We start from the raw sequence: 15,211 nt of genomic DNA on the forward strand, positions 1-15,211 counted from the left end.
AATAAATGAGGGGTCCTTGATATGAAAAAGGTTGTCACTGCTGTACAGTATCCTTTCAAGTGAGAAAATACAATATAATTTCTGACCTCTCACCGATATGTAATCCACTCTAAAAATTACAGGTATAAAATTATATGCAATATGAAATTGAACAACTTTGAAATATCACACAGGAGTCCTGTTTGATATTGTACCAAACCTTTTACTGGATGTGCATTTTCAACTCAACAAAGAAAAGACAATTGTAACACGGAATAAAATTAGAATTTCTTAATTTATTTAAAGTTAGGGCAGCTGTTTACAAACCACAATACTTTTGACATGATGACATCTTATTTCAAAACTATCACTGATCATCAATCGAACCTAAAGAAAAACATATTGTGTGCATGTCTGTTTTTAAATTAATTTTGAGACTATGTCAGGATGTATTCATAAAAAAAAACCCCAGCATGAACAAACAAATGACCTCATTTGTAAGAAATCATAATGAACAGTTGACAAAAATCCTACAAGACAATGTATGTACAAAGAAACTGAAAGAAAATGAAGTACATGTACAGTAAAAATCTGGATTTTTACACTTAATTACAAGAGAAAATTACAATTTGTATCGGTTAAATAAAAATCTTGGAAAAAAAACCCCATGGTGTGAAAGCTTTTTGTTTGTTTGTTTTTACAATGCAATTATTGCATTACGCTGATGCTGTCATGAGACCCTGCAACACTGACAGTCTTTAGTGTGGTGAAACAGTCTGGTTCTCCGTCTGTCCTTCCCTCCCTCCATCAGTCCAAGAAGAATATATTGTTGAACTGCGTTGCACAAAGCCTCTTAACTTCCTCTGCAGTGGAGAAAAGACAAAAGGGCATTAAGGTTATAGGGGAGATTAAGTATCAAGGCAGATTGTCTTTTTGTGGTGGTAATGACACAGATTTGGCGGCGGAGTCGTTCGCGTCAGACCTACCGTTTACTTCGATCAGATTGGCGTTCTTCTGGTTCAGGATGACGTACAATTCTCTCTGGTCTGACTTCTTGCCGACTACCCAGTAGTCTGTCATAGCTTTAACGATGATTTCTTCGTCTTCATCAACCCTAGAAGAAACACACAAATGGTAAAGCACCTTAACATAAGAGCCACTATCGCATTTATACGCTTTGTATTCATGTGCTGCTATCGTGTGTCGGATAGCAGCTGCAACTGTAATTCTTGGGTTATGTAATTAACCAATTAGCCCTGAATTTTTCCATTACAAAATGTGTAATTTTATAAATTTTTTCAGCATCTGTCTCAGAAAACGGAAAACAGAAAAACGGATATCAGTTGAAAAACACAACTGAACCCACATGCAACTGCCCCAACTCTAATACTTCAATAGGACAAATGGTCCTGTATTGAGGGTGTGGAGAAAGTGAGATGACCATCACAACCTACAGTAGATGAGTTGGATAAAAGTTCAAATTCACAACTTTTACCTTATCTGACTTTAATGCCATTTTTTGGATATATTTACACTTACCTAAACTAAAAACAAACACAAGAAAAAGTCACACATCACTGGCGTGCAGGAAAAGAGGAACTGATATTAATAATGAAAAAAGAAATGCTGTGAATGTGGATGCTGTTGCCAAGCCCCATAGACAGAGAATGGGATTTTCACATGACTACAATCTCATGACTGCTTTAAAGGAGATTGTGTTTCCAAAGTTCCCAGGAGCATTCATATTATGTATGAAAATGGCAAGCCAATGATGACACCAAGAGAAACAGGTTCAGAGTTCCTGCTTCTAACTAATGACTTGCCTGAAAATCAGGTTTTGTGGAATTTAAATCGTATTCACAGTATTGCTGCCGTTTACTGCAGAAGCTATACATTTTCAAACCTACTGTAATTAATGGGGGAAATACATTACTGAAAATCACTCCCATTTTTTAATAGAATATATTTTTATATAAAAAGGCAAAATGTGTAGGATTGCAGTACATCACAGTCAAACTGAATTGTATATGAGATTCAGATTTCAAAGGCCTGATTTCTGCTTCCTCTCTGCTGCTTTCTCTGTGCATCAATGGAATCAGTTAAACAGGAATAAGCAATTAGTAAGTAAGTCTCCAGCTGTCCCAAAAGAAAATACAAAGCAAAACACTTACTATTCGTAACTGTGACAGACAAAACAGGTTTTTTGATTCTGAAAGGAATACTGCGACATTCAAAATTTTGTTTCAGCACTGACACTTGCGTAAAAAGAAAAAAAGTCTTCGGTTTTCATGATGTAAGCGAATGTAAGAAAAACTGACCAGCTTTATCCTAATTTTTCGTTTCTTGGTAAAGAGTTAAACGCCTGGAGCCACATGGTGATGTTAAATTCCACACACCAACCCTTTACTGAGCAAATGTTCTGTACTGTACCTGGCGAAGTCACAGTTGATGTCTCCCAGGATCTTCATGAGGTCGGGATGGACAGAAGTGAGAGAGACGCTGGCCGTTTTCCTCATGTGGATGGTGCTCTTCTCTGCCAGGTTCATGTGGTTGAAGTAGATGAACTTAAACTGGGGCTCCTTGTCCGGCCTGAGTGACACAAAACAAGAGAAAAGATAAATAAAAGAAAAATAGGAACTTTGATTAAACAAGGACACAGTAAACATGCTATCCTCCACACATGATGCAGTCACTGTTTGGGCTAATCCTTTACAACTATGTGACCCAATCCTTGTATTGTCTGTGGATTTGTGTGCAGACACCACTGATCGGATTTTGACAGAATTTGTGGGAATGATGCACCTCACCGCTGCGTTTGTGCATTTTCAGAATTACAGTGAGTGGTTCGTCTGTTTTGTCATCTCTGTCATGTGATACTGCAGATGCTGCTACTTCGATTTTGAAACAACTTTTGAAACAAACTGGGAGGAAAGCTACATCTCACTACTGTGTTGCAACACTTGGAAAATGTAAGTCATGGATTATACGGGGGGCACGACATACGTTTATGGGTCACATAACATCTCAGACACCGCTGGTTTGATTTTGATGGAACCTTTCAGAAGGATAGCCTACATCTTCCCAATGTATTTCTGCATTGTCAGTATTTCACTGATTAGCACAAAAGTTACGAATGTTTTTTAACAACAGAACACAGTGTCAAACTACATCATCCCTCCAAATTTTGTCAAAGTCACACCAGTGGTGTCTGAGGTAGGCTGTTTGAGTTTAAAATTGTGACTTCAAACTATAGCGTCCCCATTACACAAGCATTATTTCTGTGGTCACAGGCAGACAATGTGTCTACCCCATAGTTAGTTCATTGGACTTATTAAAAAGGCAACAGCTGGAGCCATGGTCCTGTATAACCCAATGGGTAGAGCATGACACCAAGACTGTCAGGGTTAGGTGATCAACTCACACTGGGGCCAGCCATGCTGAAAATGTACAGTAGACATTAATGACACTGTGGTACTTTGGATAAAAACATCCACCAAATGGCACATCATGGATGTTAATTACGACATGCACATTTTACACACATTTTAAAAGTAAGGTGAGTCGAGGAGACAGTTATTCCCGCAGCTTAACTGACAGCAGCATTGTAACTGACTCTCTGGAGGTGTGTGTAGACGTATTCAACTCAGCCTCACCCCAGATTTTATCTGTGGTGCGCCTAATTATTCACAGTTCCGGCCGGCTTAGCTGGGACACGGGCCTGGTGCCAGCTGAGGAATTTTGGGCAGCATGATTTATTCAGTCCATTCTTCACTAGGATGATTAAAAAGGGACCCATCAAATTGTGTAGGCCAGGGAGTCCAGTCTTGGGTTACAGGCAAGGGCATATCTCAAGCTATCTGCTGGGGTTAGAGGAGAGCAGGCCAGGATGCCAGTCTCCAAAGCAACATGGTAGCGGTGCTTGAGTTACCCCTAAGTAGTGCCATGACGATATCCCATGGTAATAGAGTCTCATCTATCATTGTCAGCCAGCTTGAGTTAATTCAAAGGATTGAGTGCATACCGATGACAAACGACACTGCTGGTGTAATCACCAAGGAGAGAAGTGCTCACCTTCCTACTGAGACAAAGAATTGTTTTTGTCATCTGGTAAATAAACGGATGACACTGACGGTTTAAATGAATTGAAGTAATGAATTTAAAGACACTGTCTCCCAACCATATGATACTTTCTCCATGGGTTAAAAAAATGTAAATGACTACGAAAGTCAATATGCTGGGCAAGAAAATTGACATAAAATAAGGCTTCTCTGGTGCGTCAATTTCAATTAGCCTTAATTCAAAAACCCCCAGAAAAAGGGGAAATCCGCACTCTCAAAAAGATCTTAATTTATTTGTTTTACATGTTTCAAATAAAAATATACAGCTTGGCGAAATGAAAAGATATCTTTTTTTAGAGTGTGGATTTCCCCTTTTTTTGGTTCTTAAAAAAGTTAAAATAATTCCTTAACATTTCAAGCCTTAAATTCTCATTGAGTGTTTTATGAGCAAAGTGATGTGGACCCATTATGAAAATTGAGAAGGGTTAAACCAAAGACAAATTTCTCTTTGAAATGTACTGCAAATATCTGCAATCTGAGCATCAAGTGTTAGTAACAACTACTAGAAGAAAGCTCCATTTCCACAGGGCAGTGAGTTGTAAATGAAGAGTGATGGATTCTCCACTGACCCTGATATCCTGCGGTTAATGTTGAACTGTTCACATATATCAGATGCCAGCAAGGTAAGCTGGGGCCCCACCAAGCCGTCCAGCTGCTCACAGAAGTCCCTCGTCAGCTCCACCGAGGCTGGAAAGAGGCGAGAGAAGGAAGGAAAGCACGGTGGGACGGGACACAAGAGAAACATGTACAACTTTGTTCTTATATGAGCAGTGAAACGGACAAAATTGAAGTTGTAATAACAACTGACAAAAAGAAAAGAAATGGTGGAGGCAAATGACAGTTAACTACATCATATGACTCTAGTTGTGTGGAAACATACCACTGATCATGAAACAAGCCGCAGCGCTCATTGCCTGAAAAAAAAGAGCAGATCGATGCAGGTTGAATGCAGACCCAGGAATGCACAGGTTGCAAATTACATTAATGCAGTGCAACACAATCATTTTAAAATCCTGCCATTTAATCCCAAAAATCCATATCATTTGAGAGAGCAATGGAACATTTCATCCTAAATCTACTGCTCATAAACAAAAGGTCAAATCCTCCAGTCACAGATTATCAAAATCATCCCCAAAGAAATGAATAGCAACTTTAGAGTACTACCTTCCCTCTGTTTTAAAACATTAAAAAACATATAAAGCCTGCGAGTGAATCAAGCGATTAAACCTGTGGACTGCCACCACAAACAGCAGGGATTCAAGCTCATTATTATTCAGTCTCACCTTATAAACGATCAGATGCAGCTCCTCGTAGCTGTCCTCTGTGTTGACGAATATTTTGGGGAATCGAAATTTGGCCTCTGGGTCTTTGAGATTGGCAGGTCCTGTCAGGAACCTGGAGAGGACAGAGGATAATATGCTTAGGTAAAACCATTTCCTCCTGGTGAGTAAAAGTCAAAACGGGTATCCAGATGTGACTCTATAAAAAAGGATTTATTTGTGTGCTGTCACGCAAATTTTGACTGAATTTGTGGGAATGATGCATCCCGCGGCTGCATTTATGCATTTTCAACATTACAGTGATTGGTTCGTCCGTTTTGTCATCTTTGTCATGTGATATTGCAGATGCTGCTAGTTCGATTTTGACCAAACTTGGATCTCGCTACTGCGCTGCAACATTTGTTCATATCATATCACCCTGGTCATAAGATGCACTTAGAGGTAAACTTTTCATCAAATTCTCTAAAGTCTAAAGTGGATCAACCGTTATTCCTCCCAAGCAGACATGACCACAAACCAACAACAATGAAATCACTGTTGTAATATTAGCACGCTGGATTCCAAGGATAAATATCAAGGCGGAACGATCTGCATTGAAGTGCGTGTCTGTGTGTGTTTACATGTGTGTGTGCGTGCCTTCTCCTGTGTGTGTGTGTGTGCGTGCCTGCGTACACGGATCTCAAAGTGCGTAAATCACCTTCCATAACTTGTATTACAGTTAAGCCTAATCTTTGGGGGCCTCTGCAAACTAATCTCCATGTTCTACTGCATTATCCCATTACAGCCATGAAGCAGCGGTCCCAGTCCAGGACAGGACACCAGGAGTCAGTGTGGGACCGCTGCACCAGCTGCACCTTCACCTTCAGACACAAGTCACCTCAGGCATGCACGCAGACACAGTGAGATTTATGTGCAAGATAGCAAATACCAATGCAAACATACCCTTGTTATACATATTTACACTGAAACTGAATTGAAAGTGAATTAACCCAAAGCCTGCAGCGATACCCTGCCCTCCGCCTCTCTAGTTTGTATTAGCTGAGGGAGTTACATCCTTATCTCATCTGTTTGTGATGACTGCTACTCAAGCACATTACTGGCAGCGAGCTGAAACCACATGATGCTGGCAAACAGACGTGCATTCGTACATACACACAAACACACACACACACACACACACACACACACACACTACGCTGCTTGGTGCATAATCTCTATGTAGTTAAAAAATTAGACAAGTCTCTTCGTCCCAAATCAATGTTACCCCACTGTCCTGCTAGCCAAGTCACTTCCATTAGCAGACCTACTAATGGACAGCCATTTGTTAAACAAGTGCCAAATTATCCTGCTCCAATATGAAAACAACAAGCTCTCAGAGAAGTCAGAGGCCCAAAAGGCTGTCAATTCAACCATGTGACCTCAAAGGCAACCAAGAACTGACACATCAAAGCACTTTTTAAGTACTTGAAAATATTGGAAATTGGAAATATGGAAAAATATATCACATTTACAACCCAATACAACGCAAAACACTAACAGTACGGTGCATGGAGCCATTAAAGAAAGTATATGCAACAAGGTAAAACATGTTATGAAATTAGAGTTCATTACAACTTAACAAGGTTAAGTCAAATTGTGTTTTTTCAATTCAATTTTAACAAATCCTAGTTTCAAAAGGTAAACAAGCGCTGTACAGCCTCCAGGCACGAATGAAAGGAGCACTAAGAGTCAAATAAGGGTCTGAAGTATGACTAGACCACAATTTGCCCATCATGACAAAACATTTGTCATTACATCTTTATACTTGCTTTCAATTTTCTTGCAGCAATCCGAGTACACGGAATAGCGGTTTCAGAAAAAAACTGCAGCAGGACATTTTATACTGAGGGATAGCGTCTATGAACAAGCCACTGAAACCTTCATTTTCAATTTCGGTTACAGCATCCGTTACCTCTTGCTAGCATTTGCTTTTCGCCCCCTCCTACCCCGAGTCGAGTCCTACAGCGCCCTGCAGAGAGCCAGGAGGAAGCGGGCCGTGCCTATACAAGCCCTGTGCAGATACAGAGCGTCGAGGGAGGTTTTCCTTCCCAGGTTAGAGGCCGCTAACGAACTTACCTCCCATAGTGCAACAGATTCCCTGCGACCTCCGGCCTCAGAGGAGAGTCCCTGCCTGCCAACTGGGGAAAAGAGAGTAAGACGAGGGAGGGGAAAGGAGGGAGAGAGGATCATATACAATTTTATGACGCTGCATACTTCCCATATTAGCTCCTCGCTCACTTTCCATATTGGAAGTATTGGTTTTGAAAGTAGTGTTCACAGCTATCTTTCTAAACAGTAATTTCACATGCCATGTCCGGACCATTAAAGGAAAAATCCACCCTTTCTTACACTGTTATATATCATCAATCTGTAATGTTCAGTGCATTCCACGAGTTATTTTGTGATCAAGTGTTGTAATTTACTTTCTTGTGGTGAACCTACTTTCCCTCTACTTACCTCGTCTGCTTCTACTTCAGCTAGTGATTTCATACATTTCCCAGAATGCCTTTCGACAAGCCCCAGAGAACGGGTGTGAACTTGTTTCATTCAGCTATTGGTTATGTGTGTAGGTGGAGAAAGCGATAGTGGTAGCAATAGAAAGCAAAAGTTTTTCCAGTTGAGAAAAAGTGACTCGCGTCCCTTACTCAAAATGTCCTGACAGTGTTGAAATTGGTCTCTCTGCCTCTTCTACGATGGATTTCTCCCTGTATGATTGTTGAACGTCTCTTGGTGCAAAATGGCAGCTCTAGAAAGAAGCCCTCGCTCTCTGATTCTGAGCGACTGACACCAAAACCTGACGTTTACCGTTGATGTTTTAGATCGCGGAAAAATGTTCTGCTATCAAACTCCATTGTAGCTGCGCTGGAAATATCTCAACATGACATCATATCTACACATGTCAAGTCATCTAAGGGAATAAGAAAAATCCACCACCAAACAAAGACAATAGACCCAGAAATGGAAGGTAATCCACCAATGGCTGTTTTAAAGTGTTTTAGGGTGGACTTTTCATTTAAATGGCATAATAGTGAGTCTCCTCTCTATCCTGTATATCCATCCCTCCCTCCTTCACAACAATCATCACCTTCCCTCCTTATCACACCATTCTTTATTTCTTTCACCATGTCCTCAAGCTCTCTCCTCATCTTGCCTCAGCCACAGCCCTTCCTCCCACTCACCTCTGGTTCAGAGTGCCTGGGGAACAGCGAGGTGGTCAGGTACTTGTACAAGATCCTCATGTCATCCTGTTCCAGTCCGCTCCTGCAGACGCAAACACAAACGCACAGAATTACATCTCTCTGCATCACGTCTTTCGCCCTTACAACAAGGCAGTGTTCGGGCTAACAGGTGCAAAACCATGTGTGGCTGCATGAGTGTTTTTCAGTGTAAATAATGTAAAAGGTAATGGGTTAGATGATAAAACGAGTTCTAGTGCTAATTATTGTTATGTGTAGTTGTAAATGTGCTAAGATGAATATTACAGCTGCAGAGGATGAGAGCAGACCATCCAGCCAAAATAATGGGCAGATATAAACTGAGCGCAAATTAAACTGCTCATCTCCCTGTGGCTGTTGAAGTAATCAAAGGTCACACAATGCCGTCAAAAACTGCTCTCGAGTCAATTCATTAGCGATCACGTAATCCCCCTGCTTAGACAGCGAGGGGACAGGCTGACAGCGCAATTAAAGGTACTAAGCAACATGTCAGGATGCGCATAACCCACAAAGAGGATTAGAGGGCGTATTTGAAGCAGCCTCTGTTCTACCCAGCCTGTTGTAATGCTTTTGCAGATGCCAAGGCCAGTATTTTATGTGCTATATTTCAGTATATTTCATATGTCAGCCAGTCTTTTATGTGCTATATTTCATTTGGGAGGTGTAATGGTCTACCTTGGCTTCCCGTGTCTTTTAGAATTCATTGTTAAGTCCTTTTATTTGTCTATAAAGCACTAAATGGCCTAGCACCTTCATACATTAAATATTGTTTATCATTTTATAACACTTATGCCCTACACTGCGTTTTTATTAGAGGTTCCACACAAGAGGTTTTACACAAGAAGACTCTGATGAAGCCGCCATCTGTTTTTACGCCCCTAAACTCTGGAAAACCCTCCCACAAGATCTCAGAATGGCGAGCTCTGTTGGCATTTTTAAGAAAAAGTTAAAGACACATCTTTTTAATCTATCTTTAAATTAAGGTTATTCTATGTGCATAGGATTTTATGTTCATATTACTCTTTTTTCTCATTCTTCTAGTCTCAATAACCAGTTTTATCCTGGTTTACTCTTTTATTGTGCATCAACTATTTTACTGCTTGTTAGGTATTTATGTTTAACTTTAATTTCATGTCTCATTATTATGTGAAACACTTTGGGCTACAATTCTGTATGAAAGGTGCCATACAAATAGTTTATTCATATTATTATGATTATTATTGTTATTATTATGGGTCTGGTATAGTACAGGCTGCAGGTAACACTTCAGGAAATCACCACAATATTTCTCATTTTCTTTATAAAGTACCTAGTGCACAGGGCTTCATGTAGGAAATCCACTACTGTTGTGGATGTTCTGTTGTGTGAGTTAACTTTGACGGACACAATTTAGATTACATTTTCAACAAGCGCCCAGTCCGTACCAGATGAGCTGGTCATTGTAGAGGAAGGCTGTGTATTTGACCAGGCTGAGGCTCTCCTCCACTCTGTTGACGAAGGACTGGATCTTCAGGTAGGTCATCTTGTCCAGCGGGAAGAAGCTGATGCCCCCAAATACATCCAGCAGGTCACAGGACTGCAGGTGGAGAGTCTGCAGATACTGAAACCCCCAGTATGAACGCACAGGGACACACACACACACACACACACACACGCACACACACAAAACAAAAGAAGAGATGCCCCACAGACACAGGAGAAGGAAAGGAGAAAGGGGTTAGTTTACCTGCCTACTAGTGCTTGCTTACCATGCAATAAAGACAGCGGAGAGAGGAGCAGACGCTCTCTAGAGACGCCGACGTCACCTCAGGGCAGAGGAGAGGCGCTGACATTCAACCTCTGATACACACACCATCGGCTCTCTCTTTCTCTCTCTGTCTTTGGGTTACATTCTGGAGAGGGAAGCCCGTGTAAGCTTAAGACGCTCTGAAGGGTATTCCCTAATTAGAAATGAATTTTTTATACTTGGGAATAATCTCAGTATTTATGCCTAAAGCTGGATCCTTCCAGCGAGGTGAGGGCAGCACAAGGCCACGGCTAATGCTGGCGGTTACCGAGAATTACTTGGCAATTAGGCGTGACTGCAAACACGACTGATGCAACGGCTTCCCCAAATGTAACTTGTGTCAAAACCTATTTACAATTTATGTCAGTGTATGTTTAAGTGTCATCCAACTGGAAATCATTCGGTACCAAGTGGACATTTGTGGAGCCAAACCCATGTGAAAACACTGGCTGTCAGGCTTGACCGACTTCTTCTTAACAACTATGTGTGCACTATGTAATCAAAATTAATTACACTGTCAAAGCAAGCCCAACGCAAACTAAGGGTCTGTTTTGGAAAATAAAAAAAGACATCTCCACCCAGCAACAAGCATTTATCTGTCAACGTGGTTTTGTCTATTTACCCTGTAGAAGAACTTTTCAAGCTTCTGAATGAGCAGCTCCACTCCACCTGCCTCCATTGCTCTGCCAAACGTGCCGTTGAAGAGCTAGAGGAGTAAAAAGACAATAATCAGTGTTACAATGCGACTCTTTTTGCAGTTTTTAAAGCCTCAACATGGGGTAGTTTGGGGTACATTTATTATAGGTATCTGTGCATGGATTTTTGGAGGGGAGGACCCTATAGCGTAGTTTCCATTTTGTCTGTTTTCTTCAATGGTTAAGTTTGGCCATTTTGGATGTATATATATATATATATAATTTGTCTCTTCCATACCTGCAGTACTTGGACCCACAGAGTCAGCTGTCGGTTGAGGTGGTGAGCTCCATTGCCTCTTGCTGCTAACAATGAGTCCAAATAGGGTTTGTCAAAAAATCTCCAAAAAAGCCAGTGTGTGATGATATGGCGACCATCTGACACATTTCTATCTATGGCCTGGAAAGCAGCAGCACCACACCATTCCCACTCAGTGGATCATCTTCTACCAAACTCAACTCTGCTCCATGCACAATTGTTTACTATCTGACTTGATAAAACTAGATCACACCGCCAGCAACACACTTTCACCCCACAGCCGTCTGCGCTGCGGCAGAGAAAAATATTTCATGATTTCCTGATTAGTGGAAGTGTGAACTGTTTCCTCCATTATCCTCCATTATCCTCCATTAGTTTCCTCTCAAGTCCCCTGACTACAAATGGCTTGTTGGAGATATTTTGACAAACCCCATTTGGACTCATTACAGCAGCAAGAGGCTAGCAAACCGAGTTTGATGTTTCAACCAACAGCTGACTCTGGAGTCAGTATTCTCTGCGGGTCCAAGTACTAAAGGGTTGTAAGAGAGAAATTTATATATAGGACCAAAATCGCTGAACGTATCCTTTAAGATGAAGCCTCTAATAGCATATTTATATGCAATGTCAGACTGTACTTTAACTACACAAAAAAGCATAACACCCATGTTGTGAAAGCATCATTCTGAAATGTCAAAGCTCACCTTGTACATGCTGTAGCATTGCCTCAACACTGCACCATAAACAGTGTCCTACAGAAGGAAGAGGGCACAGTAAGGTATAAAAACAGACAATATTCCATGGGAGAAATTAAGTTGAAGAGAAAGTACTCTCAACACTCACAAGTATCTCCTCTTCCTGATACTCTATGGTGGGAGGTTTACCATCTTTGTTAGGTTTCTCTACCATTGGGTTTCGCACCACCTGAAGAACCAATTAAAAACACCAAAATCAGTGAATATAAGCGATTGGTTGATCAGATCTAAATTACATTCCAGAGACAGTCTACAATGTCTTGATGAACACAGCATGTTCTGTACAAGTAAAGTAAATGGAAAGTACAAGGCAAGCTTTAAGATACCATAACTATCCAGAAATTGTCCTCCGGTTCAAAGAAAAACTGCCTGTTCTTCTGTGTGTGCAGGGATTTAGCTGGTTTTGTCGGACAGAATGTTCTGAAATGCAGAACACATGGAAGTTAGGAAAGACGAGGTTCAAAACCAATACTCAGGATGTAAGTACAGATACAAGAGTTGGGGAACAGATACAATCAGGGTGGGAAATGAAATTAATTTTAGCTGTGACTGGTTAATTTGTCTACTACACCAACCACTTCAACAAATTAAGCCTGCAGCTCCTATTCCTGTCCCTAGTTGGCTGATAAAATAGAGTCTGGTGAATTTAGGGATGTACCAGACACTGCAGCCTTCAGTTTCCTGCCCTGGATGTAATTTTAGTCCTTAGCTCAGGGTTTTCCCAAGGAGTGATTGATTGTATTTTGACTGATTGGAAACATAACGCTGTTCAAATTTCACAAGCTGGTGCAACGCCACTATTCACAACTTGTGGACAGCTCTGCTCTGGATTTGACCCAGTGGAAACTACATGGGAGGAAACCCCGGCAGGCAGTGGCCCAGCTGCAGATTTATGGCAGTATCGTGGAATACGGCATTAGGCCCTACATTTATACAATACTAACATCTGTAAGAGGATTTGAAAAGATGACTGTATAATCAGGGTTCTCCATTTAACACAGAGGCACACAAGAGCCTCTGTTGTTCATTCCTACAGCATGGCCTAAAGCTTGCAGCCATTCTACTATTCCACTGTTCTTGCCACATCAGTGGCATTTGGGGAATCTAAGTCAAGAGTCTGTAGTCAGCTCCGCCAATCAGAAGTAATGTTGCAAGAGTCGGCTGCACTACTGCTAAATTTTGGACGGTTAGATTTAACTGAGAGACAGAAACGTAAAACCCCAAATCAGATCAAATCTACATTACTACCATATTTTAAAAATTAGAACCAAGATGACTAGCTCCCCATTTTGTGTTTTTACCAACACTACATTTAAATTACTGCAACATTTCCCTATTCTGTTGAAATTCAGCTTCAAAGACAAGCCACTTTCCTGGTCACCTGCATAGAAGTAGCTAGTCAACGCAAACCCTGTCAGTAATGTTAGATACTTTTTCCCCCATATCCAAGCCAGATGCACAGGTGACCCACCTGGTCTGTAATATGATGGGAAAATGCTACTGTCGCTGCACTCTGCTTGTGTTCAAAGTACAATAGTAAGATCTCTACCTGGTGAACTGTACAATGGCTTCACAAAGGCCCACATTACGGATCTTCTCATTCTTCTCCACCTCACAGGGATGGTAAAACAAGATCTTCTTCTCCTCCTAAACAAGACACGTCAGTTAGCAATTTAGATAGGGGTAAATTAAGGATTTTATCAAAACACCCCCAGCAAACTATCTTAATAAAGATCAGGCTGGAGATACATTAAGTACACTGCTGCAGGACAGAGAGGTATGAAATATGTAATTAGCAGGAAAAAAAAAAAAAATCCTGTGGAAGTAGAGCTCACCTCTCCTTCACGTGGCCCAAATGAAGGGTTGTAAATGAAAAAATTTAGCAGAGATGGCGTGTACTGTTTCTCTTGCATTCCTGTGGCCATTCTTGGACTGCAACAGACACAAAGCACAAAGGCTGATGAACAAACACAGCAAGCTTGAAGCCTTCTTGATTTCTTTTAGGTTAATTAAACGTTGATCTTACTTGATCAAAATCACACCTGCCTCACCTGATCATCAGCATTAGAGTAACTTGTGTCGAGATTTCCTTTGTTCCAAAGAAAGTTTGGTTAGCATGCCGTGTGCCTGCAGAATGAAGAGAAGTATGACATATGGCATGACAAATCTAGAGAGAAACAATCACTAACTCCTAATGCGTGGGTCCACACGTTGAATAAATTTGACGAGCTAAATTTGACACAACTGCAAGAAACTAGTAGTACACAGGGCATTTAAGAGACACGTTTGTTAGCAACTTGCTGACTTTATTCTGTCACTCGCATTGTTTACATTGATGCTACTGTAAGTTAGCATCCAGTAAACTCTGCAAGCAGAGCAGCAAGCTTAGCTAAACCTGCACAACAACCGGCCCGGACTGGGAAAAACTAAATCTTTGTACAGTAGATTAATTATTTCTTCTGACTCCACGAACTGAAGAGCAATCTCTTTGGTTCCATCAGCAAACCAACACAGCTAGTTGTCTAGCTTGTAATTAGCCGACGTTAGGTGGTCAATTTGAGTAGCTAGCTAGCTAGTTGGCTATGCTAGCACTAATGACAACAGACCGCCGCCAGCAGCAGTTTGAGTTGTTTGCAGAGATACAAGCGGGGGAAAAACCTCGTTGAACCGCGACAGTGACAGTACAACACAGCTGTAACACTCACCTTATAGTGTATAAACCTGACACGTTCAGAGGCTTGTGGTCATAGTTCGCGTAAATAAAGATAATAGTTGAGGAAATGAGATCAATGAGAGGAGATGCCGCATATACTTCACATTCTAAACTTCCTGCTTTTGACAGCGGAGCGTCACAAGTCCAAGTGCTCGGGTAGATTTGATTTCACACAATGTTAGGTTCCTGAATTAAAGTTCCTCTTCGCCTTCGAAGATGTATGTAGGGTATCAAATGAACAAGGGGTCTTTTACTATCAAGTATAAGTCATTTTTCTAACAACATTTGAGAAGAGAATGAGCAGGATTGTGTAAAGTCTATCCTAGTGATTGATAATGAAGACTAGTTTCAGACTATTTTGTAGAGTTTTTTGTGTTA

At 41.0% G+C, this 15,211-nt stretch overlaps 1 protein-coding gene across 1 annotated transcript; it reads right to left on the reverse strand.

The window, feature by feature from the left end:
• Positions 1 to 364: 364 nt before the first annotated feature.
• On the reverse strand, positions 365 to 14,960 carry ccz1 (CCZ1 homolog, vacuolar protein trafficking and biogenesis associated). The gene is made up of 17 exons (XM_071546194.1): positions 14,826 to 14,960; positions 14,172 to 14,247; positions 13,956 to 14,052; positions 13,670 to 13,767; positions 12,447 to 12,540; positions 12,209 to 12,289; positions 12,070 to 12,117; positions 11,040 to 11,123; positions 10,056 to 10,231; positions 8,596 to 8,677; positions 7,493 to 7,554; positions 5,381 to 5,492; positions 4,978 to 5,011; positions 4,667 to 4,784; positions 2,410 to 2,568; positions 966 to 1,093; positions 365 to 842 (listed from the first exon to the last, which is right to left on the reverse strand). Exons 2-17 carry the CDS (start codon positions 14,183 to 14,185, stop codon positions 787 to 789), a joined length of 1,443 nt encoding a protein of 480 aa, XP_071402295.1. The 5' UTR covers positions 14,186 to 14,247; positions 14,826 to 14,960; the 3' UTR covers positions 365 to 786.
• Between the last annotated feature and the right edge of the window lie 251 nt (positions 14,961 to 15,211).

Source organism: Centroberyx affinis, unplaced genomic scaffold (assembly GCF_046629955.1).
Source record: "Centroberyx affinis isolate AG114_WGS23_722 - 3 ecotype Tasmania unplaced genomic scaffold, CSIRO-AGI_Caff_v1 ptg005166l_1, whole genome shotgun sequence".
Taxonomy (NCBI): Eukaryota; Metazoa; Chordata; class Actinopteri; order Beryciformes; family Berycidae; genus Centroberyx; species Centroberyx affinis.